Genomic DNA, 19,985 nt, shown 5'->3' on the forward strand with positions numbered 1-19,985 from the left:
AACAGTTTTTAATAAATGTGTATAAATATATTGATTGTACTTGTTCTGTGGCTTTGTTAGGTAACAGGATTATGGGTGTCAACCTGAGGTAAGCAGTGACCATTATTGAAAATAGGACTGCAGACAGAAGAGTGCAAATTGAATTGGTTTTTAACTTTTTTCTTTTAATTTCTGCTATTGTAATATTGTACTTAACTTGTTTATCATGTTATCTAAATTTGCCCTTACTGTACAATATTATTTTTTTGTAATTTTTTAGATTTTTATTTTAGCTTCAATATTTATGCCTCTATTCTTTTGTAAATCATAAATAAAGGATATTTCTACTTTATTCTATGTATATGAACAAGACCATAGGTTATAGTGATATATCTTAAAGGTTAAAATTTTAATTGTATTTAAGAAAACAAATCCCTATTTTGCGGAACTTTTTTTCCTTCTTGGTTCTGTCGGGACGTTTCCGTTGCACTTCCGTCTAAACATGGCGGAGTATGCTAACCTGGTCCGAAGGGCTTTGGGACAGCTAGGAGGTCATGGAGGAGTTCGGGGTTTTTTGACACAGTTTTTCAGGTCAGTGTAGTCAACAATATTACCAACTATCACCCAGTATTTAAATATGACACAGAAACTTAAGAAACAGACGGAAATTCCTGCTTAGAGCGATGACTGTAAAGCTAACTGTAGTTAGCATGTTGACAACTAACACCACATCTGCCATATAAAGGGCTCGTAATGACATTTAAATTAAATGTAATATTTGGAATGCTCATTTTTAAACTCACAAGTGTCTCGTTTTACATTAGAGTCGTTTTTTTATTTCTTAAAATATATTCAAGGGTAGTTAAGATCAATGTTTTGCTTGTGTTTGCAGGGTGAACGATATCAAAACAGGCACTCTTATTGGTATTGATAAATACGGAAACAAATACTATGAAGACAAGAAGCACTACTTCTTTGGTAAGTTTATGTCTCTCATAATGTTCTTTAATCACGTACATTAAACAGAACTTGTCTGACTAGATGAAGTAGGCTAAATTATTTTAAAATTCAGAATTTTGCTCTCAACCAGAAGAAATCTCAATTAGCATCGCAAATTTAAACCAATTCTGCAATTAAAGAGTTAATCAAAAGATAAGTCTTGTTAATTGACAATAATTCATTACATTCAAGGGGTGTTTTTAAATTTATTATCAGAGGGTTGGTTTGAAAACTGTTTTCTAAGTTTATTCTGATTATCTTTGTTTGATTTTAAAATTAGTTTGACTTTAAACGTTTTAGTGTGGCAAAAAAAACAAGAACAATGTAAACGTGTAAGTAAAAAAGCACTGTATTTACTAAAAAATGAACACATTTTAGAAGATTATATTTTTTAATTCTGCATCTTAAATGGCTTATAAAAATCAGTTAACTTTATGTACTGCATAAACAGGTAACTATGAAGTCAAGACTGGAACAATGCTACAGTATTTATGTAATGTTTGCTAATTTAAAACAATTTACCCATTTTAGACAATTTTTTTTTAAACGTTTGCTTAAATGTTTCAATCTTATGGTCACGTCATCTATTTAAAATTACTATTTTGTAGTCTACCTCATTTTAGATTTACACAATTGATGCTTTCCAACTTTGTGGTGTTTGTTGTAAGCTTAAAATTAATAAATTATACAAGCTAAATAAGTCCAATATCCAATTGTATTTTTGGTCCAAGCAAGTTTGTTTTTTCTGTCTTAATTCCAGATTTTAAATCATAAGTCTTTCTGGACAATTAAAGAAACTGCTTCTTCTGATGTGTTATTTGTGTGTTCAGGGCGTCACCGTTGGGTGATCTACACCACAGAGATGAACGGAAAGAGAACATTCTGGGAGGTGGATGGCAGCATGGTGCCAGCTGAATGGTATCTTCCTTGTTTTTAATCCATGAACTGTTTGAACAATTGTTGGAAAAAGTTAAACCTGTGATAGTGCTTTCTGCCATTCCAATTAAATGCTGGTTAATTTAAATATGGTTGCGCGACTGCAAATGTAACCAAAGCTCCTCGTCTTCATCATTCAGGCATCGCTGGCTGCACTGTATGACAGAAGACCCACCCACCACACATCCTCCAGAGCCCAAGAAGTTCCTCGCCGAGGTTCATCAGTTCAACGTGAGTGGCTCCCCGCAGCAGTACGTGCCGTACCCCACCACCCGCAAGAAGATCCACGAGTGGGTTCCTCCTAAAGCCGGAGCCCAGTGAACTGACTGCTTTATGTTCATGCTGTTAATTATAGTTTCCTGCCTGAATAAAATCTTTATCCTGATATTTAAAAACGGCATCATGGTCCTTCCTTTCAACCTGTTTTATATTATGATTAAATTCTGAAGATGAACAGGAAAAGAGGTGAGTTGATCTTGACCCGCCAGCAGAGGAAGTTGATGTACAACCAGTGATGACTTCTTCAGATTCACTGTAATGCAGACTGCTACAAGAAATATTTCCTGCCAACTGCCATCACTATCTTCAATAAGTCTTTGAAGAATCTGAATTAATGGGCTACAACATTTAATGTCCCTTTGGGATTAACAATGAATATTTAAATTTAATGCAAAAGTAGACTGAGGCACACACAATCATTTAGTTCCTATATCATATTCTTAAGAACTGAATAAAACACGTTGTGTTTTTAAACATATTTCAAACAAAAAAAAATCTATAAGGCAAGCCAAGGGTTTCTTTGGTGGTTTTTGTTAGCTGTACTAGCTAGCTTGTCGAGGAAATACGATCAAATTTTGTGATCACGAAGCTATTCCTTTTAAGTTTTTTTTTTTGTTTGTTTTTTTTACTTCAAAATAAGAGTCTCAAATAGTCACTTGTTTCAAGCTAACGCCGCTATCAAATGCGGGAGTCGTATTAAAAAAAACTCACCTGTTTTTACAAGGAGCCGTTAGCCACAAGATGGCGAATCAATTCGACGAGACGTTTTAACCGCTGATCACAAGATCTCGCGAGATCACCAAATGTTTTGGTTCATTTATGGATATCCAAAGATTTCCATCGGATATCCTTGATGATTTATTTTAGATTTTCTCATATTTCATAAGCAAACGGTGAGTTTGAGTTACCTTAAGATTCATCTACAGGTGTGCCTCCGTTTTACCTCATTGCTGTGAATTAACCAGCTTCTTGCTAAAGTACAAAGGTTCGTTTTCACTTTAGCACAAACCAAATATGAATTTCGGCTAAAAACTCAGAACTTTTGAGATTAATGTAAAAAAAAAATCTAGAATTTTTTTTTACATTTTTGTCCCTAACCTTAACCCTTTTTGAGTTTGAAAAGTCAAAATTTTGCGAGAAAATAAAAATCAGTAATTTTGAGATTAATCTATAAAATTTTCTAAAAAAAAAAACAAAATAATTCGACTTTTGAAACTGAAAAATTTCCAAGTATTTTCTAGAATTTAACATAGTTTGATAATTTGATAACAGTTAAAACCTTTTTTCTTTTTTTTCAGACATTTGCAGCTGCTAAATGAGGAGACTTTCTGTTTTTGTCGCTTCTTCCTCATACCAGTTTTTGGAGGATGTGGAAGCAGAAGAAGAAAATCATCACAAAGTGAATTTTACTATCGCTTAATGGCCAAAAGGGGGCGCTCTTTTCTTAATCTGTGTCGGTGAGTCAGCGCCGTCTCCAAAGCTTCATCAGTTTGGCTCTGAAGGCTTCTGGCATCCTCTCCTGTCAGCATTTTAGCGAACGCTGATCCGTTCCCATCTGTATTCAGACATCAGAGGAGATTCGTTTTGCAAAGTGAAGGAGGTGTCGCATTTAAATCCTCAAGAGTAATTTCAGAACAATCAGCTGTGAGTGCTTTGATGCATAATTATAAAACGTTCCCAGCGCACTCCAAGCTGAAGTTCTCGCTTTTTATTCAGCAAGGGGCTTATTAGCTGCTCTTCAGCTACGTCTACGTCTCTCTGCAGTCTGAATCATCGTCTGCAAATGGAGCAGATAATTTGAGCCTCTGACTCTGTGACTGCTGATGCAGCATCTGGCTGAGGTGGCAGCGATGCCAGCAGCAGAAATGCAATGAAGAGGGTGAATCCTCTTCCTCGTTATCTCTCTATTTGACATCGCTAACAGTCAATGTTTTCCCCTGAGTGGTTCCTGCTCCTGGAGGAAAGTGTGAGGTCTTTCCTCAGCGTTTACCAGAACGTAATTCTCCATATCTTGGGTTTGTTTTAATGGGTTTCCTGCACTTAAAGGCTGATAAAAAGCATCAGAGTTTATGTTTATGCACAAGGGCTGCAGGACTGACGTCAGTGACCAGAAACCTTCCTGAATAAAACATTGTATGGAATGCCAAAAAACTCAGACATGTCATGAAAAAATATAACATTTTATTTGTAATCCATATCACCAAACTCTATAGGGTTATGAAATAGGGCGTAAATGAACCACATTTGGGGAATATTTGCTTTCTGTCTTTTATTTATGTTATTTCTGTAGCATAATTAGGATAGAGTAGGTGTTTTTTAAATGAGACTTTCTAAATAACTTAGACTTGGACTAAAGGAGTCAGCAGAACATCTGACTGTTTCCCTCTTGTACGTCAAGCCGTACATTCATTCAAACAAAGTTATGCAAGTGAAATTCCAGGGTGTGGTAGAACAGAATGGTTTTGTTTATGAAAATGTTCCAAACTGTGTTAAATGAAAGTCCGATCTGCAGCCGTGATAGGAGTCAAATTCTCAGGACGAAGAGAAAATCAGGTTAAATGCTTCCTTATTTTATCTAAATTGGCTTTGGACCATCTTTAAAACACAGAGTTAATCTCTTATAAATTCAGGTTTATGTAAACAAACACGAGGCCATGCAGAACTACACAGCTATGGAGAGCCATTTCTGGCTTTGCAGAAATTTAAACAAATGTCGATTTTTATTGTCTGATGTTTTAATCTGTGTCAACAGCACAGTTACTCATCCCTTCGGGGGGAATTGCTACGAACAACAAAAAAGACAAACAGATGCTGAAAATATCACTCGTTTATTATCCTGTCGGTTGGCTGGGCGACAGAAAGAAGCAGCTTCTCCCCGGTTTGGACAGAATGTCCCAGCGAGCCTGAGCGGCAGTGCAGAGTCCAGCCTGGCCGTGTAAACACGCCGGCCGTTATCTGGCTGTCCTGTTCAGTAAAACGTCTTCCCCTCAGGGAGCGAATCCTGCACTCATTCATTTCCCTCCTCATCCTCTCCGCCTGCTCGCTCCCGATTGGCAGGTTTCTGCTACTGTCTGATAGAGATCAGAGAGAGAGAAAAAAACCCTTTACCCCAGAGAGAGAGCGCTTGGTGGCTATAAATGTTGAAAACACACCTCCACCGGAGGAATCCGAGCCGCTTTGATTCTAATAGCTGCTGCCACACGGAGTGCAAGATTTCACAATAAGACTGTTGCTCACGAAACACAGAGAGAGAGAGAGACGCTGCTGCTGCTGCTTTGGCTGCTCTGTTGGAGTCCTGAAGCTTCAGAGTGCCAGCGACCCACAGGGGGCTTCATGCACTTCCATGCACTTTGACCTCAGGCTCTGAGGGAGAGGAGGGATGAGGAAGAATTACAGCGCCATCCCGCTCATCTGGGTGACCGAGGTAGAAATGCACTTTAAAACTCTCTCTGTTGTTGCTGCTGCCGCCGCTAGCTTGATGTGGTTTCCAGTCAAATCTCTGCTCTGCAAAAACACAAAATCTGCAACTATTTTAAAATGAGACAAAACTATCTAACAAGTAACTTGTTAGCAAGATGGAGGAGTTTTGTTTTAGAGAAAGTACCAGTTCAAATGGCTGATTATTTCACTGATAGCAACATATTTCAGTGGAACTACCAAACTTTTAACAATGACAAAACGTGATATTGGTTTTATGATGTTGAACTGCCTTTTTGCTGAACGTTGCTACACAACTAAACTTGATTAATTGATTGATTGATAGTATTTTTCACCAGTTTTAATGAATTAAAGTTCTAATATCTTGCTAATAAGTTACTTTAAGTTAATTTCCTCTTACTTTAAGTGTACAAAGAAATTTGCTGATGAAACTAGACAAAAATGCTTGGTAATATTTTGTGTTTTTGAAGTTTGCCGTTGGAAAAACAAATCAAACATTATATTTACCCGAACAACGAGACTTTTAGAAGTCCTTCTGAATCATATTCTGGTTTTTAAAAGGTTGTTTTTCGCTACCACTGTGCAGTCAAGCGTTTACACCGACTTACAGTAAAAGTGAAGGAAGTGCATTTCTAACAGCTAAAGGTTGAGTCAGGCAAGTTTCACCATGTTTCATTCTAAGTGCATGTGTGCCGTTGGCCTTCGCGGTTTGAGTAACAGCTGAGGAATGCCGGCTCCGATGCACACGTTTTTGTTTTGTTTGTTTAGTTAATTGTTTTTAGGGGGGTTTTTTATAGCTATACCATGAAAGTTTCTATTCTGTAAAAAAGGAAACATTGCGTTGTTGTGCTGAGTGTGTCCATGTCTGCACACCAACATCTTACGTAAGCCCTCTGCTGCAGCACAATGAGGCCCTTCCTGTCAGGCCAGCAGTCATCTTCAGTCCACAAACCAGGAAACAGCCGAGGAGAGAAGCCTCTTTTTAATCGCTCCCTGATTTGTCAGCTCCTGATCTGCATTCATCTTTCATCGCCTGCTGTTATCACGGGTTTTTGCACCCTGATGTGCCGACAAACCCTCGGCGGTGGCTGTTTCTGCAGCGCAGTGCCCGTCCCTCTCATTAATCTCTGTTTTTCACTGTTTGACAGAGGAGATCGTGTCAGCAGCACAGGCCTCCGTCGCCATGTGGGCTCTTGTACTTAGCGGCTTATGTGGGATAGTTTGACTTTAGTTTTATTTCTTCCTTGAATCCAAAGCTGACCTTGACTTTAATTCATAATTTAAAAAAAAAAGTTAAAAGTTTTGATTTGTTATGCAACTGCTGTAGATATTTGTCCATCTTCCAGTTGCAAAGTCATGGCAATACCATGTAAAATTTGTAACTTTTTCTAGCTTTACATCATGTTATAATGTTATTTCCTCATCTAAAACATGCCAGAAGTGTTGCTTTTATTCCTATATGCATATTTAAGAAATCAGTTAATCTCCAGGGCAACCATTCAGCTGTGTAAAATGCCTGAGTTGGCCAAGCCCCGCCTTCAAGGCGAAGCTCCTCCTCCGAGCTGCAGTTTCAAAGCTTCCACCACTTAGTTCCTTCAGACTAGCCAGCAGCAATTAGCAAACACCTCATCAAGCGAGCTACTTCTCAGTGCAACGCTGGTAAAAACATTGCTACAGCTTTAATCGATCTGCAGCGTGAGAAGCAAAAAGCCTGGTTCGTACTTTTTGCTATGCTTGATTGAAACACAGCAAGTTCCACCAACCATCTGTTTTTGTCTTAAATTTTATACAAGATGGCGTTACAAAGGTCTTAAAAAATCACAAAGTTGACTTTCTAAGCTTGCAGATACCCTGATTAAGAACAATACCAGTCAGCAATCTGGAATAATCTTCATTTTTTCTGCATTTCATCAAAAATAACAGCATAGTTCTAAGAAACTCTTGGGCTCCTGTCAGCGTCTGTACATCTGAGCGTTTCTGTTCGCTGCTCTTCCTGGTAATTCAGAATTAGTACCAGCTGTTAGAACCGGCTTTTTTCCCCACTGGTGCATATTTTCTGCTTCTTGTAAGATGTATGGAGGCGTTTTCAGTTATGAGCTCAGCCAGAGTTTCCAAGAAATCTCATTTTTGATCTGAACTAGTGAACATTGGATGAAAGTTCAAGCTCCATTTCCTGTTTTTTTGTTCTCCATTCATTAACTTCCACAGGTGTCTCTCTTACGACCAAACATACCATAATATTTCTCCATTTGTGCCACTGGTAAACATTTTATTACAGATAGTCTGGAAGAGAAATTGACCCACAGCATGACAGGTGCTCTACTGTACTTAACAGTTTGCAGGAGGTGATTTTCTATATTCATCTATTGTTTTATAGATAAATATTTATAAAACAACTATTGTTAGGCATTTATCTCATCGTTTGTCATATATTGTGATAAATTTCTTATCATGATATTGATTTTTATTTACAATCACAATAAAGTCCAAATAAGGATTTTTTTAAAACCCCAAAATTGTTTGCATTTCCAAGATTTACAATTTTCTTTCAATTAAAGTGTCTATAAGTATATATATTTGAAAATATGACTAAATTCAATTACTGTGTGCAGTTTAGTGATAAAAATCACATATTACCAAAGTTTATCTTCATTCAGATATTGTCCATCTGATGCTGAGTTATTGGATAATTTAAATAAATTTGTCCCGGAGAGACAGAAAGACATTTTTCACTGTTCTTGCGCGTTTGTGTTAGTGCTAATTGAGAGTTATTGCTTTTCTTTGAGGATTTCATGTTCAGTCGGAAACATTTATTTTTCTAACTCCTTTTGATTAAGTGAAGTGCTTCTCCTGCCTGCGAGTTTCGCTTTTAGTGAGGCCAAACTTGTTTGTCAATTGCCTCAGGCTTCTGGGGAAAATTGTCGTGATCCACTTCCTGTTGAACTTCCCCGTCGGCTTAAGAATGACCCTGTAGCTTAAGATCAGCATTCTCAGGAAGGAACAGAAAAAACCTGAGCACGCTTTAATTGCAAGTTTGCATGCGGGCCTGAGTCATCGTTTTGATATATTCCAGGAGATGCCAAACTCAAAATTAGCATTCAGAAGGAGAACAAAGCAACTTTTTCTGCTTGGTGGACTGCAAGCTGCTGATTTGATTTTAAACACCTGCAAATCAAAATCAAATTAAAGCCTCTACTTAAAAAAAGTGAATACATTAATCATGATTTCCTGTCTTTAACGACATAATTGATATTGTCATGATAGACATGATGTTTTAATGAGGCCTCACATTTTTGCATCACAAACTAATTATGTTCTCTTACAAATGGGGCATTTCAAGCTGGTTCTGATTCATTATGTTCCCTCACTGATTGCTTTCACTTAATTACTCATACAGTATTTTTCCGGCTACAGTAATTGCTCTCCAGACATTTCACTCTGGGTGTCCATCACATCCACATGGTGGAAAAAATATGTAAATCCGGACTCTCAAAAGAAATTAGTCACATAAATTTCACTGTGCAGAAGCAATCAACACTCATAAAAATATTTAAAAATAAAAATACAGCATGACTGGTTGCCCTAGAAACCAGCTGTTAATGTCTCTATCACTAGATTATAGATATAAATAAAAAGCTTTAGCTATTCAAGCTAAAAAATATATACAAATTTAAGCTATCATAAGAAAAAAGTGTTCATATTTCACCGAGTGATAAATCATAGCTGTTTTATTTGGAGATTTATTTGTGTTCACATAATAAATTTGAGCTAAAATTGGTCTCAGATCTAGGGAAAACTGTATTTAGATGCTAAGCGTTAGCTAAACACTAACTGTACCTTTGCTAGCATGCTATTAGCTGACTTGAAGTGTTTCCTAATGAAGCAGTTGCTTCAGTCTTTTAAAAAAATGACCAAGAAAGACAAAATTAATAAATATCATTAAATGATTAGATTAAATTTAAGTTTACAGATTCAATAACCCATTTCAGAAATTACAACAAAGTGTTAAATTTTTGTAGCATGTTTAGCCATTAGCAATTAGCAAGTAAATTAGACAGATTTTAACTAGATATATCATATTAAAGAAACATACAATTATTTAGAAGAGTCGTCTAAGCTTTTGTTTTTATCTTTGTCACCCTAATGTCAAGCAAACACAATACCAGTAGCAATATTTGTTTCTAGTGCATGTATAATACATGAGGATTATATATCAAAAAATACAAGTCAAAATTAGATGGATAATGTGATCATATTATTATTATTATGCCTGAAAGTGATAAAATAATCAAAAGGCACCAGGATAGCTGTGTACAGTTGTGATTCTGATCCCTTTGCAATATTTCATCGCAGTAACTATTTATAAAATAACATTTTTGATCATCTAAACCAATAAATCCAGTTTCCTATAATTTTATATAATTTTCAACACTGTTTCTCTCAAATTTGCCCAGCTACAGAGAAAAAGGGCATTTTCTATCCACATGTATAAGCAACATTATGCTGCATTTAGGAGGATTTGTTCACTGACTTGTCCGGTTGAGTCAAACAGCGACATAGCCATGTGTGTGTTTGTGTGTTTTCATCTTCATTATCATATAACCTTGTTTTTTTTCTCGTAGCCTCTAGCCACCGACTCAGAAAAGAGAAAAAAAGGTTTTGTATTTAAAACAGAGGCAGTTTCAGTGAAGCTAACATCTTTGGCACATCCCCAACTTGTCTTTTCTAGCTTATCTTCATTGGTTAATTCTAAGAAACAATATTATTTATTGAAATTCAACATCTTTAATCAATAATCTGGTTCTTATCATCACATTGCACGTTTTGCTAATGACACATTGATCAAGATTCTCATTTTTCCCCAAAAACAATTAAACTTGGCTGCGGAATTATTTGATAAAGTTTGTTTGGATCGTTTCTGTCCTTTTTTTAAAATGTCAATTTAAGTCAATTTATTTTTACAGCACAACACAAGTCAAATTACACAGACAAATTCCAAGTCCATTACCTACATTTCGAATTGATCCCAGTTGTCAATCACGTTCAGTTTATTATTCAAAGTGGTTAAAACGTTTTTTATCTAAGGAAACGTAACCAAAACAAAACCTCGGAGTGAATAGACACTTTACAAGGAGTACTTTACATGTTAAAAAAATAAAAAGTAAATTTTACAAGATATTCTAGTTAATACAGAAACAGAACAATGCAATACGTGAAGATATATTTACTTCAAGAAATTGTGATTAGCCACATTATCCAGGAAAGACGCACTAATAAGACAAAATAAGTGATCCAGGAGCACTTTCTATAAAAATAAAGTAGTTATGATTCTGTTAAATAGCATTATCTACAAAAGAGACACAAGTAAACAAAAATCGAACCTAGTTGAACCGATTTTGTTGCACAAAAATGCCTCAATTAGATGATGCCATCTCTGTAAGTAGCAGACATTTTTAGTCACCATGCTGGCGTTTTCTCTGCTTAGCTTTCTGACATTCTGAATGCCAGTTAAGCTGTTTATTTTTATCTGTGACCTCTCATTTTTTAATATCACATCTCTGTCTTCCAATTCCATCACCCTCCATATCCCAACATTTGCCATTTTACGTCGAAATATAACTACAGAAGGGTTTTTAAAACGCTCGAAGAGAAGACAAAGCAGCTGAAATGTCACAAGCTGCTGGTGCCGAGTGGGCAGTGACTCGGGCCTGCAAAAGGACAGCGACACATGAAAGCTGGTGGCCCAGCAAACCTCCCCCGCATGCTTTCAAAGCATGACCCTTTAGATGTTTATTTCAAGCCGCCTCTGGTGCCCCGAGCATCCTATGAAAGCATTCAGGGACTCAAAGGGTCACATCTGCGTATGCTGTGGTGAAGCTGCAGGGTTTGTTTCATTAACGTTGTGAATAAAAGCTAAACAAATAGTTTTGGTTACCAGCCAGGTCTCAGCATATTTTAATACAATTTAAATCCTATGTGTACACACTCTTCATAATTATTTTTCCCTACTTTCAGGAATTAAATCAGACCAAACTTTTCTTTTTTAGATCTGTTAGGACTACCAATCTTAATATAATTCCAATCGATTCTCATCTCCCTTCACTGCTCTGTCTGGGATTTCTCCCATTGAGTTGGATTTCTCTCATGATGAATTTCAATCAGGCCAGCCAGCAAACAAAAGAAGAAGTTGTGAACAATGATGTTGATTTTCTGTTTAAGAATTGTAGTGTTTCTGTAGTTTTAGAAATGAATTGAACAAAGCTGTTCAGTTTTTGTTTGCCACACTTCCAAATACTGATCAACTAAAGTCAGAGTAAGAGAAATGTTTAACTGAAGGAACAGGTTCAAATTAAGAGGTTGTGCAAATGATTCGTTGAGAAAAAAATAACTGAAAGTGCATTAAATGGTTTAATATTGCAGCTAATACTAGCTTTAAATACATGGCTGAAGGGCTGGGCATTTATCATATCGTTTATAATTTATCGTGATAAATTTCTCAGTTTGATAAGAATTCGGATTTAATGTTGTCACGATAAATATCAACTAATGATGTTTAAAAACCTCCAAAACTGTCTGGAATTGTTCAGTTTTACTATTTTCTCCACTGTTTGTTCAATTATAGTGTCAATAAATAGGAATTAATTTGAAGATTAAATGAAGTAACTGTGTAGTTTAATGATACAAATTACACTTTTTTGTGGTTCGTATCTTAAAGAAGCTTTTCTAGAGCAGTATTTGTGCTTGAGACGATGATTAAAAGTTTAAGTCCACATCACTCGTGGCAGCCATATTGGATTTTGATGCTGAGGTTGATCAAAATTTTTCAGACTTCACAGGAGCTTTCATATTTATCACCTTAAATTATTTTATTTTCAAGAAACACAGCTGAAAAAGTCCAGCTCTTCTTCTCATAGGGCTTGAAAATGTCTTGACAGCTTATTTCTGGAAACTGATGACATCAGAAAGCATGTAAAAATTGGTTTGAAACATTTAATTGTGACCCCTGATTAAACAAAAGTACCTATAAGTGGCTTCTTGTCAATAGATCCTATTTATTGCACTGATTTTTAAACATCCCTGCTTGGTGCCATGCATGTTGAAGGAGTCAACATATTTCTGTTGATGTGAAATGAAATAAGTTCAGACCCTCATCGTTTTTCCCCAGAAAGAAACTATTTGAATGGGCTTGTAATGGCCTGAGATGTGATTACTGGAGCAGCTTGACTCGAGGCGAGCCACAGGTTTTTCATGCATAACAATGAACAGCGGTTGTCAGAGACGGAGTGAAACTGCTTGAGTGCTGAAGCAGCAGGAACCCACAGTAATGGCAAAAAGCAATTTTATTTCCCAAGAAAGGCCACGTTGTGTGAGAATAAATGTAGTAACAGAAATGTTTTGCAGATCCCTGTTTCTTTGATGAATAGTACATACCGATTGAAGCGGTTTAAAGGTGACCTATTTTGGTTCCTTGTACAGGTTAGGATTGGTCTACATTTTTTGCACAAAATCATTCTGAGTTAATGAAGTTTTAGTTTGGTCAGTTCTGCCTTTTTGAGCTGTTTTAAGGCCTCTTGTCACTTTAATCCAAACAAACGCAATTATACAAATGTACATCTTTAAAAAGCATTAGTAGAGCCTTCTTTACAACCAACAAAAAGGCAGTAAGTGATTTCTGAATGTAGAGTCAACAACAAAACACTTTTCTTTTTCAGAAGCCATTGTGCAGTCTAAACAGCAGCAAAATTTGCTAAAATGGTAACATTAATGTCCTCTTTGGTTTTTTGTTTTTTTTTAAATTGGTGACATTTTACACACTTTTTTTTTCTTCAGATTTTTAACAAAACAATGAGCACACATTCAAGTCATACTTGAGACAGTACTTTGGAGAATAAACATAAACATTATACACACTTCTATGTTTGTCTCAGGTTCAGTACTTCATGACAGACACATTCAGGTTCACTGTATTTCTTCTAATAAAACAGGAAATCAAGCTGGTGGTTAACATCAGCCCAGCAGCTTCTGCCCCTACTAAATAAGGTACAATAAAGGCGTTTTCGCGCTGCAGGGAACGTGTAGGGAACGGAACGGTTCCAGCCCTGTTGTGTTTGCATTACACTGAGGGCGCCATCGATGCTGTACCTGACGTCATTATTTTTTAAACCAAACAATGGTTTTGATGTAGCGGTCGAAGCCTTTTCCTCACAGATGCGGCGGAAAACTTTCTCTTTCCTGTTGACCGATCTAGTTCATTCTGTACTCGTTCATCAGCGAGGAAAAAAAAAACCTCATCATTAGACCAGGTGATTGCACTACATTGAGACGAATCCATTGCTAATTAAAACTAATAATACAAATATTGAAAAGAGCACTCTTTACAAAATACAGTTTAGTGAGAGCCAGCTGTCAATGGAAAATCAACGTCTGACTCCATAACAACCAGCGGCCAATCAGCTGCTGGTTCTAAGCAGAACCGCTTGGCCGGCCCGATTGGAACCACAGCTCTTGTGGTTCCAAGGGGCCGGGTGGAACCGGTCGCAAGTTGTAAGGCAAACACGGTCGGAACCGTTCCGTTCCGTTCCGTACCGTTCCCTGCAGTGCGAAAAAGCCTTGAATAACCCTAAACAAACTACAAAGTTAGCAACAGTTAAAATAAGTTAAACAGAGCTGAAATGGACAACATTAATAATGATAACAGTTAAAAACGTTTACAAAACATAGCAAAATTACTAATGAAACACTGAATATTATTACATTTGTCTAAAATATATTATAAAATATAACTCTTGTAAAGACACAGAGCTGATTCTAACGCATTCCACAGTTACCGACGGCAACTGGAAAAGGGGGAGGAGCTGTCAGTTACCGTTACTATGGTAACCACCAGCTGCCAAGAGCAGGGTAACAGAACTTAAAACACCAATACATCTCTGAAAAAACAACTTGTTGACTAAACAAAATAAATTCAAAGAATAAGTAATTTGACTAACGTAATCACATCTATGATATTATTAAAATAAAACCCTGTTACACTGCAGTTGGCTTTATATATTACATCAAACTTTTGGATTTCTGTCTAAATAAAATTAATCAAACCTTTTGGTTGCAACATGACAAAAAGTTAAAAATATGTAGATGTCGGGTTCAAGAGATGACACATCCTCTTGTCTAATCTATTAAAGAAATTTTTGTACATGGGCATAATTTACATTTTTAAGTTTGAAGAGCATTTTCTTTTTATCTCTTCAGATTTAAACCCCTTTTATTGTCACTGCCATTCAAAACCAGATTTATTCTCCCCCTTTTTTCTTCTCCATAACAACTGTATCAAGGTCACTAATACTGTAACAAAATAAAACTCTCCAGCATATAAAGCTGAGTGAATAACGGAGTCGCATCTGCTTAAATTTACCGTTAGCCTTTTTCCCACATCCCCTGGCTCAGCCACTGATTTAGTTCCCCTGCCTGTTGGGAACAAAAGAGTCGGCTGGAGAGGAGGGAACCTAAAGAGCAAAATACTATTGTGGAGATTGAAAAGAGCTCAGAAGGATTAGCAGGAGGAGGAGGAGCAGTGAAGCTTCTTCTTCTTCTGGTTGTTTTTTTTTGTTTTTGAGAATGGAAGGATGAGTTTGGCAGAAACGTGGGGGATACGGTTCCCACTAATTCAGGGGTGCTTAAAGTGCAGCCTGCGGGCCATTTGTTGCCCTTAACTGCAATAAAAAATGGCACAAAGTTGTCTTTCTGGCTCAAGGTCGGCAGGTTGATGCATTAAACAAATCTTAAGTGACATTTTCATTGCCTGTTAAAAATACAGAAAGTACAACAGAAAGGATTCATTTAAACAAACATTCAGTAACTTTTACCCTTTGATTCACCCTTTGAGTAAGCTCAACTAAATAAAGCAAAGGTTTGTGAAGAATGAAGAATCCACATCCAGACACGAGGTCTCCCCCAGTGTATTACAAGCCTGGCGGGCCACCAGGCTTTACTTGTGTCCCCACTAGGCTTAGCATTGCTTATTTATACTTTTTTTTTTTAGATGTTTTTTAAGACTTTATAGTTGGTGCTCAGGTATTAATCTGAACCACAGATTATCAAGTGATAATTTTCACATTTTTTTTGTCAACTTTAAAAAATGTTTAACTCAAAAAAATCGATGGGCTGTCATCGATGAATGACTACCAAGTGCCCCAATCACCAGGCTTAGCAGGTTTTCTGGCTGAAAACCTTACAGACAAAAATAATAGAAAAATCATCAACATTTAGGATAATGTTTGTGTGTATTTATACAAGGGAAACCTGATGGATTTTATGTTTCAGCTCCCTTTTCTATGTAAATCAGAGTTTTACTAAAATACTATGTTGTGCTAGGCCAGATAAGAATGAAACAGGGAAACTCTGACCCAGTGTAACAGCTTTCAGAGTTTAGCTTTGGTCTCCAACAAATCAACTTCACAGCCTCTTTGTCCTCTACCTGATCCGTCAAACCCAATGACAGGCTCCATCACAAACAGATAACCGACGCTCTCACCTCGTCTGCTGCAGCTGACGAGGTGTTCTTGGAAAGGATTTAGTGATGTTGGACAACAGACAGGACAGCTGACCTCTGAGTGTTTGATTATACCATGTCAAGACTGATTATTTCTGCCTGGCGTACATGTGAGTGCCCAGAATAATAATTCTTCTGTAATCCCCAACCTCCAGTCTCTGTTGCAATTGGATATTGGTGGAAACTTTGTAGTTCTATGTAATGTTGCCTTCGTAGGCCAAGATTCACAAATGTGACATTTATCATGTTAAGCAATCTTTAAACAAAAACAGCTTAATTCTGAACAAATAATTTTTTTTTCTCATTTTCTATTTTTTTTTGTCATGCTAGTGCTTTAAAGCTGCACTTAAATGTGTTTTTCACATTTTTGTTAGAATTTTCTTTATGGTACTATAATTTAAATTAGATCATCTGTGCTAACTGCCCAGTGCTAACTGCAGAAATACACCAGTCAGTCAGAAACAACCAATCAGAGGCAGGGAGAGAGTCTTAGCACTGCCAATCCTGTTTGCTCTTTGCTAAGCTACAGCTAGTTTACCACAACATAGTGGTAAACTAGTTAGCATTCATTGCATATGCCTTTTGATGGCAGATAAACTGTTTTACTGTATCTGTAAGTTGTTTTTCCACCTGTAGCACATTTAGCAGTGCATACATGAGTTGATTGACAGTGCTAAGACCCTCCTCTTGGCTCTGATTGGTTGTTTTTGACCAGAAGCGGAAATATGCAGATGGTACACAGCTAACTATGAACCTATTCAAGCACTGAACATATTCTTAGAATAAATCAAAGTGTAGATGTGGCATAACTTTACTTAAAAAAAAAAAAAACTAAAAAAAAAACTTAAGTAATTATTTTTGGACCTAAAGATGATGGAGGTGGACTTGCTGCTAACTCAGACATGCTAACGTGTTCATTTGTTTAGCTAGGTGCACAAAAATGATGGCAGGTTGACTAGAGCTGTGTCTTGATTACAAATGTCCCGAAAACCTTGTCTACATGTTGAAAAAACGCAATTTCTTAATTATTTCTATTAAATCAATATATTTAGAGTCACATGTGAATAAGTTTGAATAAGTTATTGAAAATATCCACTCCTGCTGTCATTTTCTTTGTGGTTTCCATCAGTAGTAACATCCAAGTGTTGATCATGTGACTCATGTGGTTTAAAAAAAAAATTCTGTGGCAGTTTGATGAAATAATCCAATATTTTATATTCCCCCCCAAAAAACATGTCATCCTGGCACCTGAACATTTGATCAAAAAAGGATTTTTTTTTCATTAACCAGTTTTATCTTCAAAATGTGCAATTAAATGATCAATGGAAATGTATGGAGCTAAATTGGAGCCATAAAGTTTTTTCAAAAGAAACAAAAATTTAACTGAAAAAATTATTTAAACTGAAAAAAAAATTTAACTAAATGAAATAAAACAATTAAATTAAAATAAATATAAAAATTTAAAATAAATAATTGAAACTCAAAATGTTGAACCCTAGAGGTCAGCCCGGAGACCAACAGGACGCGTTATGAACCCTAGAGGTCGGACAGGAGACCAACAGCACTCACTAAAAAGCCCTTTCAGGTAGGACTGGAGACCGACAGGACTCTCTACGAAGCCACGGAGGTTGGACAGAACTTGTTTTGAACCCCTGTAGGTTCACTTCTTCATTTAGAAGTACCATCTTTCAACCCAATACCTTAAAGTGCCCTGTTTGGTACTTTTTCAGAAATGTATTGCAGACGCCTCCGATCACACGCCTGAATTGATGTGGCTTCTTCTGTGGCTGGTCTGAAACCCACTGGCTGTCTTTGTGGGTTTCCTCTTCCAATGGCTGCTGGTTTTGCTGTTCCACTATGTCCCTCAGTCTTTTGTTTAGCTTTTCCCCATAAAGCTCCAATTTGTTGTTTTCCTTCTCCAAGAGGTGGTTTACCTGCTCAAAGTCAAATTTTTCCAGCTGCAGGGCGGTGTTTTTCTCCTCCAGGGTGGTGATTTCCTCCTTCATCGCGGTGTTTTCCTTCTTCAATGTGGCATTTTCTTTCTTCAAGACAGTGTTTTCCTTATCCAGAACCTTTCTTTCTTGCCCCAGGTCGGAGACTTCCTCGGCATAAACTGAGTTTTCCTCCTTCAGGGTCAAGGCGGTGTTTTCCTCCTTCAGCTTTTTTAATTCTTCGTCTTTATCCCGAACAAGCTTGTCTTTTTGAAGTGCTGCTTGTTTTAAGTTCACTACTTCAATCTTTAATTCCTCATTTACTCTAATTAGTGATTGTGTCTCAATGGTTATCCTGCCGACATCTTCCAAGATGTCACGGAGCTTCTGTGTATCTCTCGCTAACATCTGTTGTGTTTCTTCTCCCTCTGAATCGGAAGACCATGTGTTACTACTCTCACTCATCGTTAATCCTTTGTCTGTACAAATCGTTTTCAATCGTTCTCTTGTTGGGATACAATCCTTCTCCTTTCTTTCCAGGTTCTGCAATGGTTCTGGCAGTTGTTTCTGCTCCTTGGTCTGGAACTGGGAAAGCCTCAACCCACCTCGTAAATTCTTGTCATCAAGAATTTACGAGGTGTATATTCATGTATATTCATGATGACAAGAATATACTTGTTTGGTGGGTCATGGCAGGCCTGCATGACCTCCATTTGCAACAAAGCAGGGACCAACAGCAGGAGGGAAGGTTTTAAGCTATACACATTTTCCCAGCAATAATATAGGACCCCTTGATGGAGTTCTATCTGTGGCCAGCAGAGACAGTAATTTCTAACTGCTGGACTCTCAATCGCAACTTCATCCTTTGTTGGAAGACTCCCTACTTCCTTCCAGCTATGTAGGATGGAAAGTACAGTGTCCTCTTTCTGTGCTGCCGAAAGCTGTTGGCTGCTAAGAGTTTGCATCCAATTTATTTGGGGGTTTGAGTCTCAGCTTGGAGCTGCACAGTGTTGGTAGAGCTGTTTCCTTGCAGCAAGAAGGTTCTGGGTTCGATTCCCGGCCCCGGTTTTTCTGCATGGAGTTTGCATGTTCTCCCTGTGCATGGTGGGTTTTCTCCGGGTACTCCGGTTTCCTCCCACAGTCCAAAAACGTGACTGTCAGGTTAATTGGTCTGTCTAAATTGCCCCTATGTGTGAGTGTGTGGATGCATGGTTGTTTGTCCTGTGTTGCCCTGTGACAGACCGGCGACCTGTCCAGGGTGACCCCGCCTCTCACCCGGAACATTAGCTGGAGATAGGAACCAGCAACCCTCCCGACCCCACTGAGGGACAAGGGTGTCAAGAAAATGGATGGATGGATGGATGGATGGATGGATGGATGGATGGATGGATGGATGGATGGATGGATGGATGGATGGATGGATGGATGGATGGATGGATGGAGTCTCAGCTTGTAGCTTTTTAGGCTAAAAGCTACTGAAATATCAGACCTGAACCTTCAAAAACACATAAAGAAAATTAAAAAGTCAGCCTCACTATTCCAAGATTAAATGTCTAAGGTCTCATTARGATATTAAGAAACTCATCCAATTAATTTTAGTAGAGTCCAGCTTTCCTTTCCTGTACTGTTACTTCAGTGTACTCTAATGTTTTCATCATGTAAAGTGCCTTCAGTTGTCTTGTTGCAGAAATGTGCGACATGGATAAACGTGCCTTTTCTTTCAGTATTATGGGCTTGACAGTTGGGGATGATCTGTAAAACCTATGAGTTGGTCAGTTATGACTGTCCCTTGGTGTGACATTTTCTGCTCTAATCAGCTGCCAGCATGACTGTCATGAAGTAACTAAATACATTTAAACCATCATCATCAGAAA

General features: G+C 37.4%; 2 protein-coding genes across 2 annotated transcripts in view; both read left to right on the forward strand.

Moving 5' to 3' along the window:
* The first annotated feature begins 454 nt into the window (after positions 1 to 454).
* Positions 455 to 2,309, forward strand: ndufa12 (NADH:ubiquinone oxidoreductase subunit A12). The gene is made up of 4 exons (XM_008400482.2): positions 455 to 570; positions 872 to 957; positions 1,809 to 1,896; positions 2,055 to 2,309. Exons 1-4 carry the CDS (start codon positions 482 to 484, stop codon positions 2,233 to 2,235), a joined length of 444 nt encoding a protein of 147 aa, XP_008398704.1. The 5' UTR covers positions 455 to 481; the 3' UTR covers positions 2,236 to 2,309.
* Positions 2,310 to 5,476: 3,167 nt separating this feature from the next.
* The window catches only part of tmcc3 (transmembrane and coiled-coil domain family 3), a 45,454-nt gene continuing 30,945 nt past the window's right edge, over positions 5,477 to 19,985 (forward strand). The window contains exon 1 of the mRNA XM_008400484.2: positions 5,477 to 5,617. Coding sequence (XP_008398706.1) covers positions 5,573 to 5,617 — 45 coding nt within the window. The 5' untranslated portion in view covers positions 5,477 to 5,572. The remainder of the gene's footprint in view (positions 5,618 to 19,985) is intronic.

This window comes from Poecilia reticulata, linkage group LG23, assembly GCF_000633615.1.
Source record: "Poecilia reticulata strain Guanapo linkage group LG23, Guppy_female_1.0+MT, whole genome shotgun sequence".
Taxonomy (NCBI): domain Eukaryota; kingdom Metazoa; phylum Chordata; class Actinopteri; order Cyprinodontiformes; family Poeciliidae; genus Poecilia; species Poecilia reticulata.